The sequence below is a fragment of the Podarcis cretensis genome (assembly GCF_951804945.1).
Source record: "Podarcis cretensis genome assembly, chromosome: 6".
In the NCBI taxonomy this organism is placed as follows: Eukaryota; Metazoa; Chordata; class Lepidosauria; order Squamata; family Lacertidae; genus Podarcis; species Podarcis cretensis.
Genome location: NC_137175.1, coordinates 27,425,400 through 27,438,709, shown reverse-complemented (window position 1 = coordinate 27,438,709; position 13,310 = coordinate 27,425,400). Strand labels below are relative to the sequence as shown.

General features: G+C 40.3%; 1 protein-coding gene across 17 annotated transcripts in view; it reads right to left on the bottom strand.

The window, feature by feature from the left end:
• PTPRT (protein tyrosine phosphatase receptor type T) overlaps window positions 1-13,310 on the bottom strand; it is a 619,839-nt gene that overhangs the window by 122,221 nt on the left and 484,308 nt on the right. For all 17 annotated transcript variants that reach the window (XM_079978848.1, XM_079978862.1, XM_079978850.1 and 14 more), the window contains exon 12: window positions 2,312-2,585. In XM_079978848.1, the coding sequence (XP_079834974.1) occupies window positions 2,312-2,585 (274 nt within the window). The remainder of the gene's footprint in view (window positions 1-2,311; window positions 2,586-13,310) is intronic.

Below are 13,310 nucleotides of genomic sequence, written 5' to 3'. Positions count from 1 at the left end.
ATAATGACTAGCCCTCCAACAGAAAAGCCCTCAAGAAAGGCCTGTTCTGGCCAAAACCACACTGGGCATTAAGAAAAAGTGCAATACTCTTTAACTTCTGGAGATAGGTTTTCTGTTTTTTGTCTTTTTCGTTGGAGTATGTGTGTGTGTGTGTGTGTGTGTGAGAGAGAGAGAGAGAGAGAGAGAGAGAGAGTGCTTCCAACAGGCAACTAAGAATCAGCAAAAGATGGCTGTTGAGTAGTGGAATATTTGATAAAACATCCTGGAAGAAGACTTTTGGTGCTCAGAGCTCTGGACCCTTCTTTCTATTATCATAAGCCCTCGCAAACTTAGGCCGTGTTCAGAGAAGATGGGAACTGTTGTCTATCACTGCATTGGTTATATTGGCTACTCTTGTCCCACACTATCTCTGCTCATCACAGGCACTAACTACAGGCGTGGTGAACCTTTTTGACCAGGCTTTCAAAAGCACAAAATGTTTTAACAATACATACATAAATAAGAAGAATCCACCGATTCCAAATTTGGCAACTCCACAAACTATAATTTAGTCATGTGTTATTCTACAGGTGTCCAATGGGAAATGAAAAAGGTGTACAAATATGGGGGGGGGGTAAATTTTTGTTTTATTCTAAACCTTTGCTAAAATTTTATTTGAAATAAATTAACTGAGCACTTTAAAAGCTACTGGATTAAACAGCAATAACAGTAGAGTAAGATTTTTTTCACTGTTACACTTTGTAGCAAAGGGAGCTCAGTTCCAAGTTCTCATTATCTCTGTTACCATTAGCTGTGAGGGCTGCACTGAAAAATAGCACAATTAATAGCCAGTTATATAACAAATGTGGTAAACTGCAGCTGATTTAGATCACAAGTTCTCTCGCCTTTTGTTATGCAACACTATATTTGTGTGTATGCGCATATATTTGGGTGTAGGATAAGACAGACGCTCATTTGAGTTCTTCTTGCGGGCTGTTATGAGGGAGCTGGGCTATCTGGTGTTTCTCCCAGAAGGTAATCTAAATAGAGCATGTGTGAAACAGAATATTCTTTGGCTTTGTTATACAAAGCACCTGTTTTCTGAATGGTGTGAATTTTGCTCCTTGGGCTTGCCAAAAGCCAGATGCTTAACTGAAATGAGTCAGAGTTTGATAAAAAGGAAAACAACAAAACAAAATTCTAAGCCAAGTTTCTTACTTGTCAGAGAAGGAGAAATACAATCAGCTTCTTTTACCAAAACAAGTCAATTGTCCCAAATTAATTTCCCACACAGATCCACCCCACCCTCACAAATATACCGAACGCAAACAATGCTGCTTGACGAAACCATGGTAACTTTCTACATTCGTTGCTCCACTAATTCTTGTTTGAAGCTGAACTGCATATTACATAATTGCTCTAAACAAATCCAAAAGGCTGGGGTACACACTGGCAAATGGACTATCCTGGCAGATATAGATGCAGAAGATTACATCATATTAAAAGTGTAGGCATTCATTATTTTCAAACAGTATTCCTTGAAGCAGGAGGTTTGAACTGCAGCCTCGCAATTATGATTCAGTAGTGTGGGGTGCCGAACTGTGTAAGTCGCCATTCCTCCTCTCTTGTTGCATGGCCTAAATCAGTTGTCATCAGATATTTTAGGCTTATGCAAGCTTTTCTTAACTTCGTAGAAGAACCAATGTCAATTGGAATATATGGCAATGGGGAATAGGAGCCAGGAAAGGGTCAGAGGATAAACACAAGGAGATCATATCCACATCATACATCTAAAGCACACTGAAATCACATGGCTTCCCACAAAAGATCATGGGAACTGTAGTTTACTAAGGTATAGTGGTACTTAGGGTTACATACACTTCAGGTTACAGACTCCGCTAACCCAGAAATAGTACCTCAGGTTAAGAACTTTGCTTCAGGATGAGAACAGAAATCATGCTCCGGCGGCCCCATTAGCTAAAGTGGTGCTTCAGGTTAAGAACAGTTTCAAGTTAAGAACGGACCTCCGGAACGAATTAAGTACTTAACTTGAGGTACCACTGTACTTGGAATTACTGCTCTGTCAGAGATAAACTACAGTTCCCAGGATACTTTGAGGGAAGCCATGCACTTCCTATGTATGGTGCAAATATGACTGCAGCCTTGCAGCACCTTAAAGACTAATAGTGTTATAAGGTTTTCATCCGATATGTTATTTTAGAAATCCAGAGGGTTTATTCTTAACAAAATGTTGGATGGAACTGAGTTCATCCCAGCCAGGCCAGAGATGACAATTACGAGGCTGGCTGAAGCCAGAAAGTTAAACTCTTACCCCATTTGCTTTACTGAGTGCCTGGAAATAAATACTGTAGCTTTTCAGTGGCGAAAGCGGAGCATTCCAGTAGCCGTTATAAGTTTTGTTGTCTCCCACCGTGAAGGGCTGTGTGACAGGAAGGTTGACTGGTTTCAACTCGGCTGCAAAGTAATGCGGAGAGTCGAGATTTGAAGCATTTTTGTAGCTCACTGGAACAGAGAAACACTCAATGATGTCAGCAGCTCTTCGTGACTTCTGTGGCCTCTCTTCTTTCACAACAAGCTGATAAACACTGAAAGAGAGAGAAAGAACAGCTCCATTCAACAAGTTGAGGATGAACGGGCCATGTGAGTAATCAAAGCAAAATGCTTCACAAAAGAAGACTCTGTTCGAGTAAACCAAGAATTCCCAATCCAGTAAATAAATTTTTTAAGTACATGAAATTAAAATGTTAATCTAAATAATAATCAAATATCTGCATATAGAAAAATCTCAAATCAGATGGAAGTCCACGTCCCCATACTTGTGTAAGTCTAACAGGGTGGAGGCAACAGCACATTCCTAGTTTTCCTAAAGCACCAGAAGCATGGCTGGAGTTATAGGGATGAAACATGTCAAAGTTAAAGGCAAAGGAGCAAAATAAATAAAAATAAAAATGTTTAAACCAGCTTCCATACCCCAGGTCCAAGGGGGTGAACCACAAGAGAAGTGTGGCTTGTCGGGTTTGATGTGCTAAGATGTCACAGCCAGGATGTGATGTGATGCGATGTGATGTCATAGTCTAGAAACATGGTGCACTCACCTGAAAGCCTAGGACATGTTCTGCCAAGGCACAGCCCAATAATGAATGCTGAATGTAATTGGACAGTATTTCTAATCTCAAAAGAAGCACTAGTAAACTGATCAAATTACAACCAAACTACTGCTCACGAAGTGCAAACCCCACAGTGATAATCATTTATTTATGTGAAGGATTTCTACCCTGCTCTGTAACCAAAAATGCTCACAGAATGGCTTACAAAAGATCAGTAGTAAAACATGATATGAGCGATAGCTCCAGCAGTAAGCCAGAGGCAAGTTGCCAGTGCAGACAAGCCAGTAGCTATAAAAAAATAACTCAAATTAACTTTTATTAACTATAGCATGTTGCCAGCAAATAGCGTAATTATTGAATAACACAACTATAAAAAGGTAAACAGTCATGTCAAGTTTCAAAAGACCACCCATCAGTTTTAGAGCAATTTCACATCAAAGCACATACAGTATGTGTGTCTGTTACAGTACTTTGCTTTGTCAGATGTGAGTGTTATTAATACATCAGAGAATGCAAAAAGATAATGCGATTGTACATTTGGGCCAATACATATTTTACAGCAGAAAGACACAGCACACACCACCACAACAACAGCAACAACAACTTGCACAATATTCGGTTATATTTCTGGAAGCAGCTTTTACACTGTGTAAAAGTTCAACTATACTGTGGAAATTAAGTTAGAGAAACGACAGGAAATCAGAATAAACTGCCATGTGAATGTAGCCACAGAGCGTCTTGTTCCCTCTGTCATTCCTACAGCTCTCAGACTTGGCAGCGGAGGCAGACATACTTGAGTCTTAACACTAGTCGCCCATTTGACAAAGAGAAAGGTATCACTGCAAGTCGCTTCTCTTCTCATCAGAGTATTCATATATGCTGCCCTCAGCTGTCTATATGAGGCTGGCTCTTTGTCTCGTTAGACAGGAAAGATCGATGGAAGGCCTGGGAACAGCCAGTAGCCCATCATTCTAGCTGCTTTCAGAAGCTTGTTGTGGCAGGAAGATGGGCCCAAAACATTTCGAGTAATGTCTCGCCAGTGTTATTGTAGGAAACAATGGATGGCAGCTAAAGCAAGAAAAAGAATCTGAACATTTAGCTCACTTGTTGGAACAATCATTGTCTCCTTTTTATGATTCTGTGACATACTCTTCTAAAAAAAAAATGTTTTTTTTTTATTTTAAGGCAAGCTAAAATAATAATGGGACGCAGGTGGCGCTGTGGGTTAAAGCCTCAGCGCCTAGGGCTTGCCGATCGAAAGGTCGGCGGTTCGAATCCCTGCGGCAGGGTGCGCTCCCGCTGCTCGGTCCCAGCGCCTGCCAACCTAGCAGTTCGAAAGCACCTCCGGGTGCAAGTAGATAAATAGGGACCGCTTACCAGCGGGAAGGTAAACGGCGTTTCCGTGTGCGGCTCTGGCTCGCCAGAGCAGCGATGTCATGCTGGCCACGTGACCCGGAAGTGTCTCCGGACAGCGCTGGCCCCTGGCCTCTTAAGTGAGATGGGCGCACAACCCCAGAGTCTGTCAAGACTGGCCCATACGGGCAGGGGTACCTTTACCTTTTTAAAATAATAATAAAAGCAGTGATGAGAAAATGCAAGAGACCTTCTGAATATCCCATTCTGTTCTTACAGTGGCTAGCTAAATGCCTTTTGGAAGCCCATCAACAAAGTCATGAGCAAGATCATCCTCTCCTACTTGTGATTCCCAGCAACTCAAAGGCATGCTGACTCTGTTAATGGCGGTAACAGGGCTATCATAACTAGTAACCATGATAGCTGAATCCTCCACAAGAGTCCATTGCCTCCCTAGGCTTCTTTATGTCATTCTATACTCTGGTTTAATGTGTTGCTCAGACACAACCTGTTTTTAACAGGTCCTAATTATCAAGGGGTGCGGGTGGTGCTGTGGTCTAAACCACTGAGCCTAGGGCTTTCCGATCGGAAGGTTGGCGGTTTGAATCCCCACAATGGGGTGAGCTCCCATTGCTCAGTCCCAGCTCCTGTCCCCCTAGCAGTTCGAAAGCAAGTGCAAGCAGATAAATAAGTACCGCTCCGGCAGGAAGGTAAATGGCCTTTCTGTGCGCTGCTCTGGTTCGGACAAAGACCCGCTCCCTTGGCCAGGAAAGCGAGATGAGTGCCGCAACCCCAGAGTCGTCCGCAACTGGACTTAATGGTCAGGGGTCCCTTTACCTTTAATTACCAAGGAGTCAAGTACAATTACTCCAAAAACATTCCCTGCTAATGTGCATATCCTTGCCACTCTGAAACAGGCCAATGTATGCAGTACAAACAACAATTCCAATTAAATAATGTTTTACAAAATGAGTTTTGGCTTCCCACTTGTAAGGAATACTCCAACATTATAATCCTTCAAACTGGACAAATTACTTTGGCTCTGAAAGTTAAGCAGCCTGCACGGCAAACTTATGAAACTGAAGTCCCTTTCAAAGAAACCTCGACAGAGTTTACAAACTCTTAGTCTTCAGAGGGTGGCTTAGACTTTTAAGATATAACTGTTCAATTAGTCATGTAACATTCTTAAAAACGATGAAATAAAGTGCATAATGGAGCCACTGAGAACACATTAAAAACTAAAAGAGCCCAATTTGGAGTTAAAACAGAAGTGTCTGGGAGAAAAAGTGCTCAAAATTTGTTTTTAAAGCATATATTCCTCAGGGGAGATCTGCAACTCCCTCCTTTATACAAACACTCTTCTAATCCCAACAACCTTGATTCCTCTCAAGAATAAAATTAATCCATAAAGAATCAGACAAAAAGCTTTCAAACTAAAGGAGATTTTTATACAGGTAATCATAAAGAACTTCCTGGTTTTCAAAACCTGGATTATGTCAGAAATCTAGTTATAAATGCAACAACCATTTTGCTGAGATGCTCAGAAATGCTATTCAAATGCCTATTTCTAAAACTGTGGCAAAGTATTCAGAGTAATTTGCATTCATGCAATTTTCTAATTCTTTTGCTATCTTTGATCAATCTACTCAAGGATTTCAAGCAGACAAAGTGGGATGTGTAATCCCTTTCGGAGAAATGTGTACAGTCAAGTCAACCCCAAGTAAATTTATCATAATAAATTAATAGTGCAGCTCAACGGGGCAATGAAAATTAGGATCAGGTAAAATTAGGAAATAAAAACTGAAAACAAAATAAAGTGTAGTCGGTGTTGTGCAAGCAGAAGGCAACTCAGAGAGCAGACATTTCCCTTCTCTTCCCACAACCCCCTGAAAGCTTTTGCACAATGTTGGGGTGACCTGGGGAACATTGTAGGTTGTGTCATACAGGGCTGAAGCAGAAGGGGGAAATCACCTGAAATCAATTGAAGCAGGGGCGGTGAATTTAATACTGACCTTTCTCTCTACAGATTCATTTTACCTGAACCTGTGTACGGCACACACGAGGTGAGTGAAATTATATAGCTTTTCGTAAAATACATGTTTATAGTGTAGCATAAAATTCCCTGCTCCACTTTTCTACATCAAAATCACCTGGAGAGAACTGAGAAGCAGCAGCGGACATCTCAAGTTTGCATGTTCTAACATCACAGTCTTCTCCATAAACCTGACCTGCCTTGTAACACAGATTAGGCATAATAGCTGCTGCCTCCATGGCCCCTATCATTCCAGTTCGATGTTACTCCTTGCTGGCAGATTAAAGATAATGACTGTCTACAGCTATGACCTGCTGTGAGAGGGCACCTTTCCCCTTGTGAACCACCTGTTATTCATTTGATTTGCAAAATAGAGCAACCAAAAGGTGCTCATGTCATTGAGCATTAAGCAGATTTTTGTTGGCTGCGATCTTCTAGTCGGTTTTTTTTTTTTTTTTTTTTTGGTACCCAATGCTTTATTTCAGAGTGACAAGGAAAGATCCAAGGACAAGAGCTGATATGTATGCAACACACTAAAACCCCTGAGGCTGCTTTATGTTATGATTCATATGGATCAATATGCATGAAAATGTTACACTGGAGTTTATCATCCATACAGCATGTTAAATTGTGTTCACATAGCCTGCATTACCAGGAATGTGGGACAAAGCTCACATTATCTCCCAAAACATTTTGTAGATGACATATTTTGACAAAACACTGGCCGCGTCCAGATTGTCAGTATTTTGCAGGACCAGAAATTGAGGTTTGCACCATTAAAATGCTCTATTGCCTGGGTGTGACCAATCCACTTAAACATACATACACATACATAGACATTTGCAGTTAGGAAAGTGACAGGGAAATGCGTAAAAAAGTTTGGAATGAAAGAATAATTAATGGGAAGGCGCACAACTATTACCCAAGCAAATCAGGATGAATTGTAACTGTCGAGTGCATATTGTTGTGTAACCTCCCCACAAACAAATCAGAACAAATACTCAGCAGAGACCGGAGATGCTCTAGCCAAGTTGTCTGAAAGAAACCACTGTGGCTTATAGCAACTGCGGAAATTCCAGAACTTATCCTGCATGTGCAAAGCTCATAGGTAGAGGTGTCAAATATATGGTATTTTGAAGAAAAAGCAAACACCATATCAGCCTAAACAACCTGATTTCAATGAATGTTATTCTGTCACAATAGTAACAGTAATATTGCTGCCCTTCTTTGGATGAGGGTGAGGGATATAAATTAACAACAGCAGCAGCAGCAACAACAACAACAGTAGCAGCAACAGCAACAACAGCTGTATTATTAGAAATAAAGAGGAGAATAACACAATCATGAACAGCCTTGGGGAAACTCAAGCTTTATAATGAAAAAGATTTCCTTAGATTTGAAAGCTAAGGTGTCCAATATGTGCATATTACCTGTGGTATGTTACAAAGTGGACATGTAGTTACAGATGTAGTGGAAAAAGCTGCAAAGCTAAAATAGACATATACAGGGCATGTGGCAAAAGGTAATTCACGCCAATGGAATAAAGCATTGTTAGTATGGAGACTCTACAATTTCAAAAGACCAAGGGGATGACCACCTATACAATGGGCGTAGGATCAACATTAAGAGCTGCAAGGAAGATCAGAAGATTTAGAGTGGAGCATATGACCCTACTAAATTTCTGTCCCTCCCATTTGTATAGCATATGCATTTTGTATAAGACAACCCCCCCCCCCCTCAACTGATTGCACATTAGTACAGGCCAGCTCCCAATACTGGAGCAAGGGCCCTGCTTACAAATGAAATTGGAATGATCTTCAGAGGGGTAGCCAACTTAGTCTGTTGCAACAAAACCAAGAGAGCCTTTTATGAAACAAAGACTAACTGAAACTCCCCCCAAGCTCTGTTCTATATATTTTTAATTTGCCTACCTAAATCATGCGCTTCCAAAAGTAGAAAGACAAATATAAAAATTCTGCCATTTATATATGTGAATACATTCTTAACCTCTCCTATAAACATTCACTGATTTTTCTGAAATATTTTATCTTAAATTTTTCTACCAAAGGGGCCACATGGTTTGGGATAGACAGGCAAATATAAAAATCCTCAAATTTAGATTTGGTATTGTATATGTGGAGCCCATCCCATGCTTTCTTGGAAGTCTTGCTTTTGCTTTTAGGGGAACTATTGAAGAATTCTTGGTTGAAATGCCATAATTGCCGCTGTGGTTTCCTTTGTATCTCTGCTGTGCATTTATGATAATCCCCTCATTCCATCTGCAGCCCACGCATTAATGCAGCAGCCCCCTTTTCTAGTTCCAAGAAATTATGCATTCATTATGGTGGAAAATTAACACTGCAAAGCAAACTATAATTAGGAATTCTTCAATTCAGTTTATGCTTTTTCAATTAGGCCCTCTATAATTTTAATCATGGGAACATTAACATGTTTCCGTAATTTATATACCTGTGGTATAATTAAGTCCTGAAATGCCTCAGTCTACAGCAGCAGAAGTGGAGCTGAGTCATCTCCCCTTTCTTTGTATTGAGGTGCAAATGTATCTAGGTACACTGTGAACCAGGTGGCTTGGATATAAGCATTGAAAAGATGCACAGAGTTAACTCTCTGTCTAATCAGAGACTTGGCTCTCAACCTGATCTAAAGAATCTGCTGTGGGATCCCACAGCAATTTTTTTCATAAATGATCAGGAGTCAGGGGTGAGCAGTGCAGAAGACAAATTTACAGATGGGACCACCCTTTTCAGGATGGTGAAAATCCAAGCAGATAGTAAAAACCTCGAAAGCAATTTCTTCAGATTCAGTAAACAGGCTACAAAATAGCCAATGGCCCAGTTGCACATAACAAAAAATCATAGCTCATAAGCAAACTATGGTTTAATTCACACAAGCATTTTGCTTCTCTCGTGCTGCTGAATGTGCTGGATGGGAGACGAAACAAGTCAGAGTCATAGCTGTGTTCCTGGTTTGTTTCTCTCCGAACCATGAGTAGAATCCAAGGCTTAGAGGAAACAAACCATATGCCTACATATGGAGTGGGTGAGAATCAAAGTGCTTGTACACAGCAAATCACTGCTGCATGGCCCAATGACATGGCAGCTCTGGATCATGGAATCCACCCCCTCCCCCTGGATCAACCCCCTCCCCCTAGACCAGGCACCCCCAAACTTGGCCCTCCAAATGTTTTCAGACTACAACTTGGCCCTCCAAATGTTTTCAGACTACAACTCCCATCAGCTAACAGGACCAGTGGTCAGGGATGATGGGAATTGTAGTCCCAAAACATCTGGAGGGCCGAGTTTGGGGATGCCTGTCCTAAACAAACTCTTATAAGATACTGTGGGAAGATGTGAGATCTGACAAGAACTCCAGGCTAGGTGTGGTACAGCGTATAAAGGCTGCAGCCATCCTGCAGTGGCGGCAGCTGGCAATGGGGTCCAGTTGTGCCCAACTCTGGGATTGCGGTGCTCATCTCGCTTTATTGGCCGAGGGAGCCGGCGTACAGCTTCCGGGTCATGTGGCTAGCATGACTAAGCCGCTTCTGGCAAACCAGAGCAGCGCACGGAAATGACGTTTACCTTCCCGCTTGCACTTTGACATGGTATCAAACTGCTAGGTTGGCAGGAGCTGGGACCAAGCAATGGGTGCTCACCCCGTCACGGGGATTCAAACCACCGACCTTCTGATCAGCAAGTCCTAGGCTCTGCGGTTTAACCCACAGCGCCACCCGTGTCCTGCAGGTCATCCTAGGGCACCTTAATTTTGCCCGGAGGGTCATCTGGTCAGGCCAGGCCTTCTGTGTCCAGCTGCCCCTTGCCACTATGGGAGTTCAATCTCAGTATAACCACATAGCTGTGCTCTGGATTCTACTTTTGAGTGATATCAGTATGCGACAGATCGACGGCAACAGATGTATGCAGAACAAGAGAAAATTCATGTTGTCCTTTTCCACCTGTACCTTTACGTTACCTATTCTCTACCCGTTCTCTGTAAACATATTTCCCCTGTATTTGTTTAATGGTTGTATAGAGCAAATGTACATCCCCCCCCCCCCCAGAGAAGACAAACAGAGAATGAAGAAGTCATTCAAAATTAATGGAGAGCTGTATGATGAACCTGCTCTGGCACTAAGCTCTTCCTTGCATGCCTCATCAGTGGTGAATATCAATTTCATTTTGCATAGAAATCTCAACAATGCAATGATTCTTAGCTTACTTCTTGAGCTGATCTACAGCAGCAGCTAGAAGATCAACATCTGACACTAACATTACCTTGGAGATAATGAACTTGCCTCCAAAATATTACTTAACAGGAGTTTCACACTCCTTGGATTGTTCATTATGCATTCAGAACATTTAGGCACAAGATACTTGATGCTACTACCATATATAATAGATAATGGCATGGTGGAATGGGAGTTTGTGAGCTGGGTTTATATGGCAATTATAAGCTAGAGTTTTCTGCCAGTGAAATTCTTGTTAAAGTGCATTTGCGTCCAAACCAGGGAAGGCATCAAATACCACCAAGTCAGTTTTCAAAAATGTACCTGGTGTTCTGAAGCAAATGGATATGTTTTTCATTGAAAGTCAGGCTGTTGAAAATCTAGGTCTGATACAAAAATGACTTTTTATTCTGCTATTAGCCCCTGTCATAGACTTTCAAGTAGGGGCTCTCTGTAAGTCTGCCTGACACTTACCTACTAGAGCAGGCACAGGTAAACTCTGGCCCTCCAGATGTTTGGCAATTAATTTTATAATGAATGATTTTAGAGTATTGTTTGTGTTGTACTTTTGTACTGTTTTATTGTTGTTAGCCGCCCTGAGCCCAGCTTCGGCTGGGGAGGGCGGGATATAAATAAAAAATTATTATTATTATTATTATTATTATTATTATTATTATTACTACAGTTCCCATCATCCCTGACCACTGACCCTGTTAGCTAGAGATGATGGCATTCTGCTGGTTCATACTGTTTTTTCACCTCTATGTCAAATTATCTTGAAGACACACCTGTTTAAATAAGCATCTCCCTGATTCCCTGTCTTGAATTCCCTGTTTTAATTTTTTCTAACTAATATTGTAACTGGTTTTTATTGTTGTGCTGTTTTGACAGCATGTTTTATTGTACATTTTAATTGTGGTAGTTTGTTTCAATGTTTTGAAAATTTGCTTTATTGTGTATTTAATTGTGTCTGTTTGTAATTGTTTTTACACTTGTTTACTACTTTGAAGCCACCTTGGAAATTACCAAATGAATATACATACCGTGTTTGGTTAATTTTAGGTACTTTACAATTGCTAAATTATAGATTACACCACCATCACCACAGAACCAAAACTATTTACTGCATTCCCTTCCTTAGAGGTGTATTTTCAGGTCTATGCAAACTTTTGTAGGGGTTGAGGAAAGAAAAGTCTTCCATGACCCTGGTTAACTTTTCAAAAGAACCTGTGTCCTATATGTGAGGAAAATATTATTAATGTAATAGAAATATCTGACTCTGGAAATAATGCATATAATATTTGTGACATTTCAATTACCTTTGTATAAGTAGAATAATAAGTCAAATAATAATTTGTGTGTGTGTCCCCGTGTGTGTGTGTGTGTGTGTGTGTGTGTATTCTCAGAAAGGTTTTCATAATGGCCTCATTTTTCCACAGAGACATTTATTGAATATAGGAAAAGTGTGGTAAATTAGACTTTTTAAAAAAGTGAAGAGTGTAAAGATTGTTCAATAAAAAAGAAAGAAAATAGCAACGCTTATGACAGCAGGTGGTAAAATGAAATATGAAAAAAACATTGTTAATTATTTTTTTATTTTGGAATTTGCTCTTTTTCAATATCTTTCTAAAATCACTCAAAGTCAGCTAAAGTTACATTTCCTATACAGTACTGTATCTAGAATACCAGAGAATATTACTTTTAATAAAGCTACAAGTTTCCCCTCCTATATACTAAACAACAAAAAAGAAGTATATTTTTATATTCCAGCATTCTCCAACCTGGTGCCCTGCAGACATTTTTATGTATTTCTCCCTCCACCCCTAACTACTGGCCATGATGGCTGTAACTGACAGAAACTGGAATTTGACAACATATGTTGGAAACAACATATACAAATATTGGCTATGGTATGGGGATCTATTGTTCACAGAAAGTTCAAAATATCCACTGGAAATACTGAAGTCCTTAGGCATACATACCTAAGTAGCTATCCATAATTACAAACTATGGTTTGGTGCTAAGTATGGTTAGTAAAAGCACCAGTGCAGATTAGTGTCCTCTCTGAACCTTCTTGTTGATTATGTGGTTCAGAATGAAGATTTGCCTAGCTCAGAACATTTTAGACAGGACACATTCTTCAAACTCTCAGTTTGTAAAATAGGGTTCCACATATATTTTATAGTAAGTGGTTCCTCCCACATACACTTTTGGTGGTAGTGGGGAGTCAGTTTTTTGTCCACAAACTGGGCACAAATTTTTACTCAGAGCTAAACAAATGCCTCCAAAACAGAATTTTCCATCTTCTGAAACACAATGTCCAGGAAGTCCAGAAGAAACAGAACTGCCCTTAGTTTGCCTATCCTTTCCTGAAGGACATTTGCTACATTATTCTTCCAAGCTTTTCATAGACAATTTATTGTGTTTCTACCTTTGCTTTCTTTTGCCACTGCTTTACTCTGCATCTTTGCTTTTTTATTAGTGGTTTTTTGTTGTTGTTTCTAATTTTTTTTAAAATTTAAAAAAATCGTTGCAATTCCTGTTAGCCACACTGAAATCTAAAATGTGGAATTAA